Raw genomic sequence first — 16,319 nt, forward strand, 5'->3', positions numbered from 1 at the left:
CATGAAAGCATCACATTCCTTTGGAGCTGCGATTTTTTGAAACAAACACCGCATTCAATGCTTGGCATACGCTCTGAAAAATTCACTCGACATCGCAGCCAAGATTACGGATAAAACAAGGAAGTAGGCGTAAACTGGCACAAAGATGAACACTAACCCCGTAAGAGTTTAAATTCCTTCTCCTTTCGTCTTCAAAAGGTCCAAGATTAGCCGAACCAACTCAATAATGAGAGTATGTCGATGATGTGGCGTATGTGTCAAAGTCAAGATTCTGAGGGCCAGTCAATGAGTCTTATAATTCTTTGGGATTTTTAAGTATCTTTGCTCTTTATTTCATAAAAGTTATCTTTCCGACGTAGATCGAATTGTGGCGATGCAGGCCGCCCTCCGTCGGGTGCACGTGGCTTCGCTGTCCAACATTGACAACAATCCAGCTTGACTTGATGCCACGACACTATCACGACCGTTTCTAACATTCTCAAAATTATTCAGCCTCAAACTTCCTCTGCAAGCGGCGCTGATGCTAAGGTACCTCAAACAAAGTCGGCTGCGGTTTCTCGGTGTCCAACTCATTCACTCGGCTCCTTCACACAAACTCTTTTTACCAAACGATTTATGTTGCCCCGCGCATAACTCCGGCAACGATTTTGTGATGCTAAAATACTTATGGGAATTGTGACAGGCGGCCGTGCCTCTAGCGCTCCGCGTAGGTATCCAAGTTGATATTAAACTTGCGCAGCGTCCAAGACAACGACGCACTTTAACCTGAAGATGTGTACTATGATAAAGCTGGGATTTGTTCTAGTCTATCTTGACTCTAGTCGAACTCAATCTATTAGCTATCTGAATCTCTGTTGGGTCAAGGCTGATTTTACTCTCTCGCATGCAAGTGCGGGAGAGGACGGCAACTATGACATGCCACATATCTTGGCCGCCACAGCAGATCTTGGCAACTATGTCGATCGTCGATGAAGAGGAGAACTGATCGAGATAAACTGGCTCCGCGCTTTTCGAAATTTGAGTGAAAACCCCGCCTTGGCTGTGTAGTCATTCTCCACTTGAAGACTTCTTTTGCCAAGTCTCGTAACTCTGGTATATATGTCATGCTTCTGACGTTCTGTCTTTCTTGAATACGAATCCCCCCTCCAACATGTTTGGAAGGACGCTCTCTCTTTCAGCCCCCACGCGCTCCACCTCCCCAGAACCTACGTTAACAAACAGACGACGACAACGTTTTATAGCCGCCTCGTCTCTGACAGATCTATGGCGCGCAGAGGTTGACAACCGTTTGTCTTACTTTCAAATGAACGCCTATTATTTCATGGCCGGATACATGTTGGTTCATCCATACATCTCGCTTACCTCGTCTACTAACCGCGTCATATCGACAGGAACACGGTCTCGTTCTCAGCTGTGTTTGTGTGGTGCGGCTTCCAGTCCGGTAACACTACGCAACTTGCTATCGCAATGGCAAGATTATGGGAACAGGAGGCGAGACAGTTTCTCTTAGCAGATAGACAGGCTATGGCTTCGCTGTTCAGCTTCGTGGGTGGAGCCTTGATCGCGCGGTTAGGAGAGCGCATCGGACCAACGTCAAGAGGCTGGTTGTGGCTGGGTACGATGTGTCAAGCGTTGTTAACGATGGCGGCTGCCATCACCAGTTGGAAGAGTAATCAAGGATATCCAGGAATTTCTGATGACCGGTCTGTATTGTTTTTGGAGTGATATTCAATAGCTCATCTTTGGACTGTGCCAGCTATGTCGCCGGTCCCGCTTGGAGTGACGCTGTGTCTTTTCTATGTCTCATGTTTATGTCTTGCAGTATGGGCATACAAGGTCTGATGAGCTTGCGCCTTCAAACGCCCTCGGCGGCTACACGTAAGTTCCTTTATGAACCCGTGTTCAATGACTGACCGACTCGATAGTCCCGCTCACTACTACTTGGTGTGAGCTCATGGGGGTGGGAGCGCTGTTCAACCTGAATCGAATGGACTATGCCCGTGATCAAAAAGTCCTTGGTATTTTCAGCGTCATGCTCGGTATGTTGTGCTACCCTTCGAGTCATGTATGTATAAATTCTGATTACGCTTAAGGCGCCATCACTGGCCGTGGTTTGATCTTCAAACTCGGCTCCCCAGGCGCACTTGGCATAGCGGTTGGTATCAGAGTGCTAATTGCATTCAGCTGGATATTTGTTCCGAGCTCTGAGCCACCCATAATAGTGGCGGATGAGGAAAAGACAGACATCGAAAGACCGTCGCCGGAAAGCAATCACAGCAGTATCGTCATCATCGCACGCAACTCTACGGGCGTGTAACCATTCCAAAGAGGGACCAACAGAACCGCCCTTTGCAGATGCATATTTTCTTCTGTATTGAAATTGACATTATTGTCCATAAATGACCTAGGTCCTTGTACTAACCTTAGAAGCACCTTGCCAAGTCACCGTACTTGTATGTAAATTGGAATTCTGTAGTAGTAGCTGACTATACCATTAGATGTCATGTATTTCTTGGATTACTGCGTCCCGGACGCTTGAACTAAGTGCTTTTCGACGCCATAAAAGAATATTTCTGGTGATCCTTCCTATGCCTAGCAGATCTTGGCATCGGCGATCTAAATGACGTACGTAGTAGAATCGATGGTGTAGTAATCGAACACGCTGCCAACGCCCTTTAGGTGGACACACCAACACACTTTTACTCCTACGACCAGCAACGACCAGCATCGAAAGGCGATGTCTGAATGGCCCGACAAGAACCAGTGGGGTGGGGGTGGACAGCATGCGGGATCTACTACTCCATACGGAAATACAAATGCACCGTACCCTGGTCCAACTCCCGGTTACGCTCCTGCCTACCAGCAGCAACCGTTTGTCCAGGATGTCAAGGATCCATACGAGGGCGATAGATTCAAGCCAAAGAAGAGGGTCAATGATCCCATTTTCTTGGTTCTCTTTATTCTCCAGGTGTGTCTTCACCACACTATTGTTCAATCTCTCCAACTCTCTGGCAGTTCATTGGATTCGTAGTAGTTTCCGGAATCGCTCTTCAGTCATGGGTCGCGGAAGGCGGACTGGGGGGTGGACTGGGCAAGGGAGGCGTCAAATCCGGTTCAAATTTTACGCTTAATTGGTATGTTTTTTTTTATAGAGGAAGTGAGGTGCTCACCGTGTAACAGGAGTACAGTGTATCTCCTCCTTCTTGTCACCGGAGCGGCACTATTACTATCGACGGGCTACCTTCTCCTGACTAGAGCGTTTACGAAGATAATCATGCATATCACGCTTATTTTGAGCATCGCTCTTAATATGTATGGAATTGCTTCCTTCTCTTCAGGGACATCGCTAACAATACAATTTTAGAGGAATTGCCGTTTACTATTGGATCACAAAATATTGGTGTAGGCGATGTTCATCGTTCCCTTATTCATTCGCTGCTCACGGCTTTTGTAGCTGGTGCTATCATTTTTACAGTCATTGCTCTCCTTTCTGTGCTGTCTTACTGGGGTTTCCGATCACGCATTCCTCTCGCATCTCTACTTCTGCAAGTTGTGATGGATGTGTCAAAGCACCACAAGAGCGTATACGTTGTTGCCTTCTCCGCGCTGATTCTCCAGGCTGCACTGGCCGTCTGGTACACGTTCACCGTCATTGCAACATATGCGAAATGGACTCCGGGTGGTCCATCTTGTCCTACATCTTCATGCTCGGGAAGCACAGTCGCTGGACTGATCTTCTATGAAACATTTTCTTTCCTCTGGACGTCGCAAGTCATCGGTAATGTTTCTTTAGCTACTCTGGCAGGCGGGCCCTTTGGATCCTGGTATTACTTTGGCCCAAGAGAGTTGGGAGAAATGGTAAGAATTTTTGCAACTTGTTCAATGTTCATCCATAACTCATATTAGCGTAGCCAAAACACCCCACCCTATCTGCTTTTGCACGCGCATCGACACTATCGTTGGGGTCCATCGCCTTTGGTTCTTTGATTGTCACGATTTTGGAGCTCATTAGGTTGATTCTGAATGCCGTCCGAAATAACGCTAGTCAGGATGGACATCGTAAGTCATCTAGTGTTTCCTCTTCTCCTCACATGTTCATCTCCCCGCCGTAAAGCGGTCGAGGCTTGTTTAGCATGTTGCGCAGCCTGTTTTGTTGGATGCATCGAGAACCTCGTGGAATACTTTAATAGGTATGCGCCTCAATGAAACGTTACTATATTTGTACTGACCGGCGCTTCAAGATATGCGTACATTGAAATATGTACACTAGCTTTCTCTCTTTGACTTTCCACCACTCATGTCAGTGCTATATAGCTCTCTACGGCAAATCATACATCACCGCGGCAAAGGATACATGGAGGTTGTTCAAAGACCGTGGGATTGACGCTCTCGTCAACGATTCCTTGGTCGGAATGAGTGAGATCTCTCGTTTGTGCCTATGACGAATGACAGGCTAATAGATGCATATCCTGTAGCTCTTACATGGGGCGCCTATGCCGTTGGTCTCCTTTCAACTCTCTTTGCATACTTGTATCTCCGAAGTAAGCTCAACTTTGTATGCCCTTTTTGTGATATTGAACACAACTACTTAGTCACAGCCCCTTCTTACAACACTGACGGGCAGTATACTGCACCAATATTGCTGTTCTCGTTCTTAATCGGGGTCCAATGCTGTGAGCATTTACCGATTTTGCTGAGAACGTAACCTTTGACATCTTTCAGCGCTCACACTCTCATCTGCAATCGAAGCCGGGGTTTCAACGATGTGAGTGCTGTTGATCATAATAGGATCCGACTTATTGTCCACAGTTTCGTCGGTCTCGGTGAGGACCCGCAAGTGCTAGCTATCAGAGCACCAGAGTTGTTTAGAGTAAGTTTTAATTCGCTCTTCGTGGTGCAGATTCAATGCTTACGAATTTAGCACATTGCCTCGACTTATCCGCATGTTGTGAGAGGAGTCCCGCAAGTGTAGATCCTTGCACGACGTTTTGCATGAATTCGAGTTCTTTCTTCATTTTTTGATTTGTATAAGTTGTATGAACAGTCACCAGAACGATATTGTCTATCACACTAACATGTGTACGAACATGTTTATTCACACTACGAAAATTTCAACAAGGAATACCTATATATATATATATATCATTCATAACCCTGGGGGTCCAACTGATGCCCAAGTGATTTAATAATCGTATCGGAAATGGCTGCTAAGTTGTCAGCGGTCTGAAATACACAAGTTTCAGAAGATCAACTCACTCGTTTTCGTAATCTGTCACATCCGCTTCTGCGGCCAACCGTCCCAAGCGCTCCTGCTCCTCAACAGATGATCCCTTGGCAAGAGCAGCTTTATCACGTTGATGATTCACGTAAATGTAGTAAAAACGCCACGCAAGGAACAAGATCATCTCTAAACCGTACTGTCAAGAGAGACATGAATCCGGGAGGAATCCCAGTAGAAGGACTAGAGACGCACAAAAATTGCAGAAATGAGAATAGCCGGTACATAGCGGGGCGCCCACTGAAATCCCATTTTCAGTCATCAAGACACCGACAAAAAACACCGAAAATGGTACCTTTTCCTGGAAGACTTGACTTCCAACCGAGTTTCCGACACAATACGCTACCTGAAAACCGCGAATGTTAACCTTTAGCAACACACCAATTCACAGCGAAGTTTTAACTAACGAAGAGAACAATGGAGGTGACGGATTTCTTCGTTCTTCCGGCGACATTGCTCGGCACGAACGTCCATATCATCAATCCCGCAACATCTCCCCTACGTACACAAAAGCATCAGTGACGTGGTATTATAAACACCAAAAGCGGATGAGGACTCACGTTACTGTCATAAAATAAGTTCCCCATCTTGACCACAAATGCGCATCATCGCCCGGCTGCAATGCTGTGGCGAGCATTCCAACAAATGCCGGGACAACAGCAACGAACATGCACAAAAACCGCACTTTGGAGTATCTTCTTGTGATGAGGCCTACAAAAAGAAACCAGACGATCGATAACGCGTGTCGAGGGACAGTGCCTTTCAGTATAGTCTCTAGGTTGGAAAACCCGAAAGAAACGTAAACCAGTGAGCCGAAAGATGTCGTACCCCCGCTGTTTATACCCAGAAGTCAATTTCGGATAAGCGAGAGGGAGGGAATATGAAAAGGCGTACTTTGGTAGTGAATTGACAATAGTGGTGAAGAAGAAAAAATATGTTTGAGGGTCTTTGAATGCGACTGCTACTTGGTGCCATTTCCATTCTCCATGTTTCGTACGGTCCGAGCCTGTCTGATTTCCCACGACGCGCGCAGCAGCCATGCGTTTCTCTGCTTTGGACAACCACCATACTTCACGAGGAGTGCTGGACATCTGAAGTTTAGCTAGAATTGAGTTGGACAAAAAATGTTCTTACCCAAGGAAGACGAACGTGAAAAACGACATTACGATCGTGAAACCTCCCACTGACCCCAAAATTATCAGCCTTTATTCGAGGACTAATGAAGGAAATTGTACGCAACGGAAATAGCTAATGCCTCGCCAAGCATCTATTCCATTTGGATTTTTCAAAGCGGCATGTCCAATGCCATCTGAATTTATGTAAGACCGTGAATCAGCGAAACCCGAAACCATCTGGTATTACATAGTACGTACACATGCATAGACTGCTAATGATACCGAAACCTGAAGAAGCAAATGAATCAGAGAAAATATACATTTGAACAGAGACACGTACCGGCGTTTGCTGTTCCCCAGACGATACTTCGCAAGGTATGTTCACTGGTACGATACCACGCGCCTGATCGAAATACATCGGCGCCATGTTGAAGGCAAGAAGATATTCAACACGCACCAGTCAGAAGAAGAAATGCAGGTGATATAACACTTTCCAGAGCACCTGAAGTTATGATCAGCACTAGGAGATTGAAACTCAAAGATCAACCCACCCTGGAGAGCTCTTAACACCATCATCTCTGCCCACGTCGTGACAAAACCAGTGCAGAGGACTATCACACCCCAGAAGAACATAAATACAGCTAGCATTTTACCGATGTTGATGCGTTGCATGATGTAGTTCGACGGCGTCTCGAAGACGAGGTATGACACGTAGAAAATGGTGGTAAGTAGAGCATAGTCTTGGCCTTTCATACCAAGGTCCGACCGCATATTGAACCTGCATTATGCGTTTAATCTTAGGAGAGGAAACTCATGGAGAATAATAGAAAACTCACGTTGCTTGTGTGGAAATCCCAGTTTTGTCAGCTTGCTGAAGCCCGTACAGGACCCACATCAACGGCAGGAGAACGAAGTCTATCTTTCGGACGAGGCTCTTGTACTCCTCTTCGGTATACTGTTCTACAAAGATATTGAATAGCGCAACAGGCATCTACAAGGAAGTGCGTACCAGCAGCAGCTACCGTGTCAATGGCAGTCTCCCTCTCAGATTCCGGAATGGCCGACAAAGTACCGACATTCTTGACGTCAGCGTCGACAGCGTCTTTGTCCTTGACTACACTAGAGATGGTGCTGGCGTCGTTGTTCATGATAAAACGCTGCGGAGGAACTGAACTTCTTAAGAGAACATTTATTGAACGGCCCGGTCTTAAAAGTACCGACCACACTCAACTAAAAATTGAAACGGATCAAGGCTATTCAGGAATGGAGCCGCGATAAGGCGGCTAGATAGGCAAGTACTCAGTAGCTGGGGTATTGATTGTTTATGCTCGGAAGATAAGGGAAAGGTTAGATTACGGCTGAGTCTTTACATCTGATCAAGATCGTCAGGATAATGTTAAAAGAAAGTCGAAAATATTATCCTACCTTCAGATGACTGGGTGCTCTCGGCCGCGGGTCGGAGCTCGGTAAGTTGCTGGTGACTTTATGTACTGAAAGGGCGATGCTTCTCTAAGTAACGCATCAAGAGATACTCACGACGACCACCATGCAGGACAAAGCATACCGCGCAGCGCTTCTCGTCACATCCAGTTCAGCCGAACCAATATCTGACGGCGGTATACTGGTCTCAGGCGACAAAATCGCAGCCTCTGGTCCCTGGTCCACGACTATCGCGCCTCTTCTCACACCCACAACCACAGTGACTGACTTGGGCGCAGTTACTCTTGTTCCCGGATTCTTCGACTGTCATGTACATGTGTCGTTTGACCCTATGCGCATGAAGATGAATTCTAGCCGCGCTGAGCTTTCTGATGCGCAGACTAAAGAAAGAGAAGCCAGGGAACTCATGGAGAGGAACGCACTTCGGCTGCTCGACGCAGGGGTAACCACCGCCCGTGACCTTGCAAGCCACGGTATGGGGGTTATGGAGATGAAGGGGAGGATTGACCGGGGAGAGATTATGGGTGCACGGTTGATGTGCGCAAATGCCCCAATTACGGTATTTGGCGGTCACTGCAGTGCGATGGGTGGAGAGGCCGAGGGTGTGGAGGGAGTCACGAAGATGACGCAAAAACGATTGGACGAAGGTGCTGAGGTCATCAAGGTAATGAGCACAGGAGGCTTCATGACCGCTGGGTCGCATCCGTCTGAAGCGCGTTATTCGGTGGAGGAGCTCAAGGCCATCGCTGACACTGCTCATGCCAGTGGTGTGAGGGTAACTACGCATGCTTTAGGTGGAGAGGGTATTCGCAGGGCCGTCGTCGCCGGGTTTGACAGCATCGAACACTGCAGCTGGAGTACGAAGACTGGCACAAAGTTCGATAACGAGGTCGCCCAACTCATCGTTGATAAGGGTGTATACGTTTGCCCCAGTGAGCATCAGACTGTGTGATTTCGTGAGTGGTACACTGACTGCTTCCAGCGATGAACACCGCTTGCCTTGCTGGAGAGAACTATTTCTGTCCATGGGATCATCGCGCCGCTATTGTAGCAAATCTGGCTTCATTACGAGCACTCAACGCCAAGATCATCATGGGGACTGACAACGGAATCGGAAACTGTCCCTTCGAGCGCTACGCTGATGGCCTTACGGCTCTGGCGGATGCCGGATACACTCCACGCGAGCTGCTGGCCGCATGTACCGACATGGCGGCAGAGGCATGTGGTTTATCGGAAGTTACGGGCAAGCTTCTTCCAGGATTCGTCGCAGATGTAGCTGCTGTCGAAGGAAATCCGGTGGAGAGCATAGAGGCATTCACCAAGCCGAGATTCGTGCTGGCTAGAGGTAAGGAACATAAGTTGACGCCCATCGCACCGCTTCCAGCAGATCACAAAGAGAAAATCGGGGAGTTGATGGCAATGTTAAGAAAGGGCGCCGGATTCAAGGATTAAACGGTTCGCGTATTCTGGTGTGTTACAAATTGGAAAAAGGAACAGAAATAACTGTAGCAGAAGCATGCCAACAGGCAAGAATATATCTGTTCCAAAGGACCACGCAACCTACTGAAGAGAATTTTTCGACGACATAGTTGAGGTTGAAAAGTAGCTCGGATCCCTCGGGCCGGGGGACGACTTCAGAATCCACGTACTATTGTTTTAGTAGCAATTTTACAATAAGTCGATAAGTAGTGTGATACGATGCCAGTCCAAATGATCGCTAAGAAAACAGAGCAAATGAAATGAATGAGTACGGAACAATAGCCGCTGGGGTATTTCGGTGATTGCAAAGCAAAAAAAGATTCCAAAAGAATGTCGAGTAGCTAAAATATACAACAAAACGTGATAGATGACGAGATACTCTTGTTACCGCGCCAAATCTAAATGCTGATCGTTAGAGGGATACCGGTATGCCACAAAGTCTGTGTCTTGTGCTACTAGCTCCTCTAATGCTTTTCGAGAAGTGATGGACATCCTGGGTCCACCAACTGCGCTGAATGCGCTATGCCGCGACGCAGAAGTAGCATAGCCCCCGTTGGTTGTAATCTCGTCCAAAGCATCAGACCCAGCCGACTGCCGGAACGTAGGAAACTGTTGGGCAACGTTGTCCTGCATCAAATTTCGTTCTGGCTGCTTCTTGCCCAATAAAGACGATAGTCCGAATCTGGACTTTCGCTTTGTCGGTTGAGGTACACTATTCCTATTGCTTGTCGTGGCAGCATAATCAAGGCGCAAAGATCGTCTTGAGCCACCGAATTCATCGTATGCGGGACCCATTGATTCACGCCGGTCATATCCTGCCATTGTTTGGTTTCGTGCCCGTTCCGACAGTCCATCTAGATTTGGACGCGACGTGAGACCACCGAAGGACTGCCGTCGAGCTTCGGGGTTACGGAAGGGTGCTTGGGGTGGAAGGAAGTCGTGGGTCGGTCCAGCTCCAGGAGGTGGTCTTCGGGTGTCGAAAGTATATACAGTTTGAGGCCGGTCTGGTGACGTTGGGTTGTTATTAGATCGGCGTCGCGCCTCTCCGGGAAGTGGGGGTAGCGATTTTTCGCGCGTCAAGCCAGCAGAAGAAACAGGAGCATTGGTATAATTATTAGGATGGGTGGGAACAGGGGATGAGGATGCAACGCGCTTGCGTATATCGGGGTCTGAAGTCATCGAGTGCACGTTTCTCGAGAGGCTCTTTTCGTCGATGTCGTCATAGTTGCCGCTCAACTTGCGGATAACTGTAGCGTCTGCGTCTTGAACGGAAGGTCGTGATGAGGCGGGAGATGGTAGAAGGCTCGAGGGAGCTGTAGGGGGGGAAACACCGGAAGTAAGTTTTGGCGGAGAAGAGGTAAGAGAAGGCGTAGAAGCATGACGACCTTCACGGCTCATAAGATAGGTAAGGGGTGGTGGTGGTGCCAAGGGGTAATCGTCTTCGGCTCTGCGATTGGACTGTAGCTGCCTTTTCTCACTGGCAATATCGTCATGTTTAGATCCTCTCGTCACCATGCGCCAGATTTTGGCGAGTCCCTTCCTCTTCTTCTGGCTCTTGCTCTCTGAATGCCGAGACTGGCGTGATAGGGTGGGTTCCAAAGGTTCCAGGTCCGCACCGTTCCACAACTGACTCCGACGAGGAGTGTTCAAATCAACAGGAGAGGACGCATATCGATTAGCCGCATCTTCCCGTTGTAGTGCAACGCTTGAAGATCATCAGTTATGAACATGTTCCTGAATGGAACGATGAAAACTCACTGCATATCGATCATACTTCCTGACATCCCAGATACTGCCAAGCTATCGCGGCTGTTCCATCCTTCCCGGAAATTAGGGAATCCAAAAAAGCGAGAACGTCGCGGGGACGTGGAGCTCAAGCTGTGCACGTCCGAAAACGACGCCTGAGACTGAGCACGAGGAAGCTCTGGACGATCAAGGGGTGCAGTCAAGACACTCATGGGTCGACCTGGACTGCCTTGAGAATAGCGCGTCGAGGGCTTGAGACCGATGCCACTGTCAGTAGGAAGACTTGGGGAAGACATTACTGAGTGAGCATCGACGAAAGAGCTTCGAGAAGACTTTCGAGCCCGTCTCTCCTCCCTACGGCGGCGCTCTCGAGCCTCGCGTTCTTCTTTGCGGACGTCCACGTGTTCGACAATCATGCCGTTCTCCAAAAGAGTCACTTCACGAGAATGTGCGCGATCATGTAGCGGGTTTGTAGGTATTGAGGGAGATCGAGGAGGCTCGATACGGACTCCACCCGTGTCGTCGGTTGGTGCTGCACTGTTACCCATGTCGTATGCAGAACGTCGTAATTGGGAGTAAGCATCTCGCATTCTGTTATCAAGTTGTTTCGCCTCTTGCATGGCCCGCGCATGTGCGAGAGCTTCTTCTTCCAACAGTTTCCTCTGAGCAGTGACATACGTATTGAGAGTCTGGCTCCGTGATGTCGTTTCTCGTGCCGTCTATAAATTGCATTTAAACAACCGTACAAGTTGGAGAATGAACAAACGCACCACGCTGAGCCATATCTTGACATTCTGCTCGGTCAGGCGTCCACCTTTTGCTCTAGGCCTCGGAGGCTCATCAACATTGACAATTCCTGTGACTTCTTCCTCCTCCTCCCTGCGTTTTAGCTCCTCATACAAGATGTCACTCTCCCGCTCCCACATTCCAGGAGATGTTACGTCGACATCGGCCATGTCCTGGTCACGCATGGCACATTCAACACAGATTTCCTCTTGTCGAGGCGGAGGAGGCGTGGGGGAATAGACCGGGTTCACGGGGTTTGGAGTCGTGCTTTGATTGATGAAGGTCGGCTGCTGGGCATATGCTCGAAGACGCTGGGACACAGGAGGTGCATAACCTGGAGATGCAGATAACGGGATAATGGTAGGAGGCATTGCGGCAGTATAGCTGGGACCGGCAACAGCGCCGGAGACGGGCAAAGCAGGATGGCGGGGAGTGGAAGGAATGGGACCTGCTATTGGCTCCTGTGACGGCAACCTGGGCAAGGCACCTCTTCCTTGAGGCGAGGCATCCACGGGGGGCTGCCGGGTATCTTCTGGTGCTCTGGAAGGGGCACGTTGTGGATTGTCGTCCAAACTGTAACGTTCGACCACACGGCGAGAGGCTCCTTGCGGCAGGGCATATGACACTTGGCTCCGTGGAGGCTCCTGGGAAGGCGACTGCGACGATTTTATCGATGCAAGGTCAGAGACCTCTGCACGAGATGGCCCTCGCGACTGTGATTGAAGGTGCTGATCAGAAGGACTTGGCACATCCGCTGTCCGTCCCACCGGCGTGGAGCTCGCGGCCGTTGGCTCATCGTTCCCTCGATTCGAACTACCCTCCCTTTGTCCATTCGAATCCCTGGCAGAGGTGGACTTGTCTCCAGAACCGACGATGGCAGCGCTTGACCGAGGGGCAGTGGCCGTTGAGGGGTATCGGTTGTCGCCGAAGTCGAGGTCAGCAATCAGGGCTCGCGGGTACATCGAATGTACATTTGGGCTCGTGTCGGTTCGTGAAGGGTAGACAGTGGCAGCCATCGTCCAGAGATAGGACTGATAAAAATTGCGGGCTGAAGGTAACAGGGAACGTGAAAGCTATTGGAAATAAAGCGGTGCTGAAAAACCGAAAAAAGGGCTGGCGTCGCCGGCAACGACAAGCTAAAGGGATCGCGGGTTATTGTTCGACGTCGAGGAGATATGTCGGTCGTGATAAGGGGAGAGGAAGGGTTTTTGTTGGCAAAAGCGAACCAAGTCCTAGTTCAAGCTGTGTCAGCTCTGGTTAGGGCTGATCTGAGCGCTCGCTTAGGCCCGACCCGGACCTTTTAAAAGGACTCAATTGGGATCATCAAAGAGATTTTCTACTTTTTATCTTTTTGCGATTCCGTTTGTACATATTGTCTCAAGCTCCGCTAAAAGGACGGCAATTGAAATAGTTTGCAAAGATAGTTTGATTCTACACTATTTAGAATCAACGCTATATACGACTGTAACCATCAACCTTTCAAAAGAGTTATTTGCGGTACCTGTCAACCGATCCATTAGTTTCTAGCATTGTACTCTTTCTTTTAGCTTACCAAAGAACCGCTTTCCTGCTGCGTCTCATCTTGCGTTGTAGTTGCAACATTCCGTATAGGAGCGCCTCTGCTGTCGGGGGACATCCGGGTACATATATATCAACCGGAACGATACCTGTGAATCCGGATCGTACAGCGTCACTAACGTATAAATGATGGAGCCACGTACGATCACATCCACGAACAACCGAGTAGGAATAGTGGTAATATCCACCTCCATTGGCGCACGAGCCCATTGACACCACCCATCCTATAGCAGTCATGAATAACCCGATATCGCCCGCATATATATGACACGACTTACGAGGTTCAGGCATTTGGTCATACACTTTCCGCAATGCAGGTGCCATTTTGTTCGTGAGTGTCCCGGCGACAATCATAACTTCACTCTGCCGAGGACTGGCTCGGAAAATGATACCCAGTCTGTCCTGGTCATACCGAGCAGCAGCCATGTGCATCATCTCCACTGCGCAACACGCAAGACCTGCACGCAAGTATTACAACAGAATCTTCTTAAGCCCTGCAGCATATACTCGCCGAAAGTTACAGGCCAGAGCGAGCTTTGTCGCGCCCAATTCGCAATCTTGTCCACAGTAGATAGAATATACTCTACACAAATCGGCGAGAGGTGAGAAAAGATCCGCAGAAACTGGCTACCAACACGCACCTGATTTGTTCTGTGGGTGCTCGAGACTGAACTGGTTGGAATCTCTGTTCGCTAACTCCACCATTGGCTGAGCCGCAGATAACGAAAAAGAGGGAATAGATGACTGAGACGACGACGAAGGTTCCGCTTGCAAGGTCGGCCGCGTTGTATGCAGCCACCGGTGCGCTGCAACTCAATGAATATTCTGTTTGACGTGGTAAGACATTCGTAGACACACCGGAAAGGCCCGCCGGTCGCGTAGCTGCTCGTCGTCCAGCGGCAGCAACTACATAAGATACATAACATCAGCCCACGAGAAAAGAGATAGTAAATTCCAGCGAACCTGCCGTCTTCAAAGCCAGAGACATTGTGGTCAGCGTTGGAAAAGGAATTGCGACAACTCTGATTGGCTCCTACGATTCCGACTCTTCACGTGGCAACCTGGGGTCAGATAATCAGAAATCGTGGGAATCAAGCGAACCAATTTTAGAAGTGAGTGATTGTCTCGTCACGCGTGACTGTGCATGCCTCTCTTTCAAAATTGTTCGCCATGTCGACGTCAGATCTCTGCACTCTACTCCTGGGCACCACGCAAATACTATCGCACAAAGAAAGTCAAAATTGAGGTACCCGAATACTTCACTGACCTCCCGGACTTTCTACAATGGCGCAGCTATTTTCCATCCAATCCTTCACTTGCGCATCGTATATCTGTTGCGAATCCAGAAACTGCTAAAAAGATTGCCGATGCATTCGTGCCAGAAGGATCGAAAGATAAAGTCATCATTGAAGCGTATCCAGGTGTGATCCTTGAACATGAGCATGCATTCACATAATACTGACAAAAAGTCTTGTAGGACCAGGCCAATTGACAAGAGCATTACTCGCGTTGCCTAAAGAGCGTATCAAAAAGTTGATTGTACTCGAAACACATGACAATTATCTGCAGTACCTCAGGGTATGTCACTTCCACTGCTTCGGAACACGGTTCTCACCAACGCGAAGTCATTAGAAGATGTCGACGATAGAGTCAAAGTCCTTGATCTTCCCGCAGTGTCATGGTCAACATACGATACTGTGGAAGAAATGGGACTGTTAAAAGATGTCGAGGCACTACCCTGGGAGGCTGGTGGTAAGCTCACTTGCCCAAACAGTCTCCGAATGAACCAACGGTTTCTCTAGTACACCCTAACCTCCATTACATCTCCCATCTCAGAGCCACAATATCAGGAGAACAGTTCATTGCTCAACAATTTCGCACCATTCCTGACCGGCAATGGTTGTTTAAATTTGGTCGAGTACCTATGAGCCATGTCATGAGTGAATACGTATGGCAGGTATGCTCGTTGCTGGTTTTTGAGGTACTTGACTGAAATCTCATAAAAAGCGCGTATCTGGCGGACTAGGAGATAGATTAAGATGCAAACTTAGTGTTATCGCTGAAGCGACGGCCAAATGCGAGGAGGCGCTGCCTTTCTCAGAAACACAACCGCTTGAACAGCATTTTCATCCAGCACCATCTGAGGCGGTGATGACAAAGGTTGGGGAACTCCGACAATCCAAAAAAGCCGTAAAAGGGAGAAGATTGGGGATGCCTTTCCAGGTCATCAACTTAGTTCCTCGCGCAGACGTTGTATGTTGTCTTACACAAGGCTAAGGTTTCATCGTTCCTAACTATCTTCTCCCAGGTTATATCTCCTGAGACGCTAGACAAGTGGGACTACTGTTTGCGTCGGATGTTCGTACAAAAGGCGACACCCTTCAAAAAAGCACTACTGTAAGAGGCTTGTTCGTTCTTATCCTAGCATTTTACTCATTAAATCAGAATGCTAGGACCCGGTGCTGGGACACTAGCAAAGACAGTCTGCAATCCTGAGAATCCCGTGTGGGTTGATCCGGATGCAAAGATCAATTCTCTTACCACTGAACAGTGGCAGGTTGTAGTTCAGGCGTTCCACGAATGGCCTTTTGCTCCAGTAGTAAGTGATGCGGGTGACTATATCTCGTCTTTATGCTGACCGGAACACTCTTAGGATCTCGGCGTAGACTCTGTGGTAGCATCTCTAATGAAAGATTAAAGTCCATGTCATCATGACCCATCACACATGGCAAAGGGTCTGGTGAATCTGCATCCACTCAGGATCCATGGTCCGATTACCAACCTTCAAAAGAGGCCTCTATTATTTCTCGCTTGTTCGGATCATGAGCGACTTCAGTTCTCAGCAGAATAAATTCCCAATAGGCTACGATAACACCGTTTTGACCTAACTAATTCCC

The 16,319-nt window shown here is 48.5% G+C and overlaps 7 protein-coding genes across 7 annotated transcripts; 4 read left to right on the top strand and 3 right to left on the bottom strand.

Moving 5' to 3' along the window:
* Nucleotides 1-1,389: 1,389 nt before the first annotated feature.
* EV420DRAFT_1272699 (uncharacterized protein) lies at nt 1,390-2,317 on the top strand (the record flags this gene model as incomplete). The annotated part of the gene is made up of 4 exons (XM_060467719.1): nt 1,390-1,703; nt 1,757-1,878; nt 1,926-2,039; nt 2,094-2,317. Coding segments are annotated over 4 exons (774 nt in total), but the record flags the coding sequence as incomplete, so codon positions are not given.
* Nucleotides 2,318-2,625: 308 nt separating this feature from the next.
* EV420DRAFT_1553579 (plasma-membrane choline transporter-domain-containing protein) lies at nt 2,626-5,122 on the top strand. The gene is made up of 14 exons (XM_060473562.1): nt 2,626-2,968; nt 3,016-3,134; nt 3,181-3,312; nt 3,365-3,402; nt 3,455-3,858; nt 3,912-4,059; nt 4,115-4,190; nt 4,242-4,261; nt 4,315-4,416; nt 4,476-4,541; nt 4,593-4,673; nt 4,723-4,765; nt 4,810-4,870; nt 4,922-5,122. Exons 1-14 carry the CDS (start codon nt 2,738-2,740, stop codon nt 4,970-4,972), a joined length of 1,572 nt encoding a protein of 523 aa, XP_060328937.1. The 5' UTR covers nt 2,626-2,737; the 3' UTR covers nt 4,973-5,122.
* Nucleotides 5,123-5,182: 60 nt separating this feature from the next.
* EV420DRAFT_1644662 (MFS general substrate transporter) lies at nt 5,183-7,541 on the bottom strand (the record flags this gene model as incomplete). Its single annotated transcript, XM_060477678.1, has 15 exons — nt 5,183-5,204; nt 5,257-5,417; nt 5,474-5,518; nt 5,574-5,624; nt 5,686-5,776; nt 5,839-6,111; nt 6,173-6,361; nt 6,413-6,461; nt 6,519-6,587; nt 6,652-6,681; nt 6,734-6,796; nt 6,851-6,895; nt 6,945-7,171; nt 7,230-7,353; nt 7,403-7,541. 15 exons carry the CDS (start codon nt 7,539-7,541, stop codon nt 5,183-5,185), a joined length of 1,578 nt encoding a protein of 525 aa, XP_060328938.1.
* A 398-nt stretch (nt 7,542-7,939) lies between these two features.
* Nucleotides 7,940-9,285, top strand: EV420DRAFT_1644663 (uncharacterized protein; the record flags this gene model as incomplete). The annotated part of the gene is made up of 2 exons (XM_060477679.1): nt 7,940-8,765; nt 8,816-9,285. The coding sequence occupies 2 exons, from the start codon at nt 7,940-7,942 to the stop codon at nt 9,283-9,285; spliced, it is 1,296 nt and encodes a 431-aa protein (XP_060328939.1).
* A 164-nt stretch (nt 9,286-9,449) lies between these two features.
* Nucleotides 9,450-13,166, bottom strand: EV420DRAFT_569457 (uncharacterized protein). The gene is made up of 3 exons (XM_060482620.1): nt 11,829-13,166; nt 11,071-11,777; nt 9,450-11,017 (listed from the first exon to the last, which is right to left on the bottom strand). The coding sequence occupies exons 1-3, from the start codon at nt 12,858-12,860 to the stop codon at nt 9,697-9,699; spliced, it is 3,060 nt and encodes a 1,019-aa protein (XP_060328940.1). The 5' UTR covers nt 12,861-13,166; the 3' UTR covers nt 9,450-9,696.
* Nucleotides 13,167-13,176: 10 nt separating this feature from the next.
* EV420DRAFT_1553585 (NADH-ubiquinone oxidoreductase 20 kDa subunit) lies at nt 13,177-14,449 on the bottom strand. Its single transcript, XM_060473563.1, has 8 exons — nt 14,386-14,449; nt 14,281-14,328; nt 14,064-14,228; nt 13,934-14,005; nt 13,701-13,880; nt 13,566-13,646; nt 13,397-13,511; nt 13,177-13,345 (listed from the first exon to the last, which is right to left on the bottom strand). The coding sequence occupies exons 1-8, from the start codon at nt 14,408-14,410 to the stop codon at nt 13,333-13,335; spliced, it is 699 nt and encodes a 232-aa protein (XP_060328941.1). The 5' UTR covers nt 14,411-14,449; the 3' UTR covers nt 13,177-13,332.
* A 117-nt stretch (nt 14,450-14,566) lies between these two features.
* EV420DRAFT_1644666 (S-adenosyl-L-methionine-dependent methyltransferase) lies at nt 14,567-16,120 on the top strand (the record flags this gene model as incomplete). The annotated part of the gene is made up of 8 exons (XM_060477680.1): nt 14,567-14,843; nt 14,900-15,000; nt 15,048-15,174; nt 15,225-15,379; nt 15,430-15,675; nt 15,731-15,819; nt 15,868-16,021; nt 16,076-16,120. The coding sequence occupies 8 exons, from the start codon at nt 14,567-14,569 to the stop codon at nt 16,118-16,120; spliced, it is 1,194 nt and encodes a 397-aa protein (XP_060328942.1).
* Between the last annotated feature and the right edge of the window lie 199 nt (nt 16,121-16,319).

This window comes from Desarmillaria tabescens (assembly GCF_030435595.1).
Source record: "Desarmillaria tabescens strain CCBAS 213 chromosome Unknown EV420scaffold_25, whole genome shotgun sequence".
Taxonomy (NCBI): domain Eukaryota; kingdom Fungi; phylum Basidiomycota; class Agaricomycetes; order Agaricales; family Physalacriaceae; genus Desarmillaria; species Desarmillaria tabescens.

Bases quoted from the DNA above. Each gene is read 5' to 3' on its own strand.
- EV420DRAFT_1553585 (XM_060473563.1), bottom strand. From the start codon at position 14,410: ATGTCTCTGGCTTTGAAGACGGCAG. The intron at 14,229-14,280 runs GTGTGTCTACGA...ATTGAGTTGCAG, and splicing joins GCGACCGGCGGGCCTTTCCG to CGCACCGGTGGCTGCATACA. The intron at 13,881-13,933 runs GCGAGTATATGC...ACTTGCGTGCAG, and splicing joins GCTCTGGCCTGTAACTTTCG to GTCTTGCGTGTTGCGCAGTG.
- EV420DRAFT_1553579 (XM_060473562.1), top strand. From the start codon at position 2,738: ATGTCTGAATGGCCCGACAAGAACCAGTGGGGTGGGGGTGGACAGCAT. The intron at 3,313-3,364 runs GTATGGAATTGC...ATACAATTTTAG, and splicing joins TTGAGCATCGCTCTTAATAT to AGGAATTGCCGTTTACTATT. The intron at 3,403-3,454 runs GTAGGCGATGTT...CGGCTTTTGTAG, and splicing joins TTGGATCACAAAATATTGGT to CTGGTGCTATCATTTTTACA.
- EV420DRAFT_569457 (XM_060482620.1), bottom strand. From the start codon at position 12,860: ATGGCTGCCACTGTCTACCCTTCACGAACCGACACGAGCCCAAATGTA. The intron at 11,778-11,828 runs GTGCGTTTGTTC...TGCAATTTATAG, and splicing joins TCAAGATATGGCTCAGCGTG to ACGGCACGAGAAACGACATC. The intron at 11,018-11,070 runs GTGAGTTTTCAT...ATGATCTTCAAG, and splicing joins GGAAGTATGATCGATATGCA to CGTTGCACTACAACGGGAAG.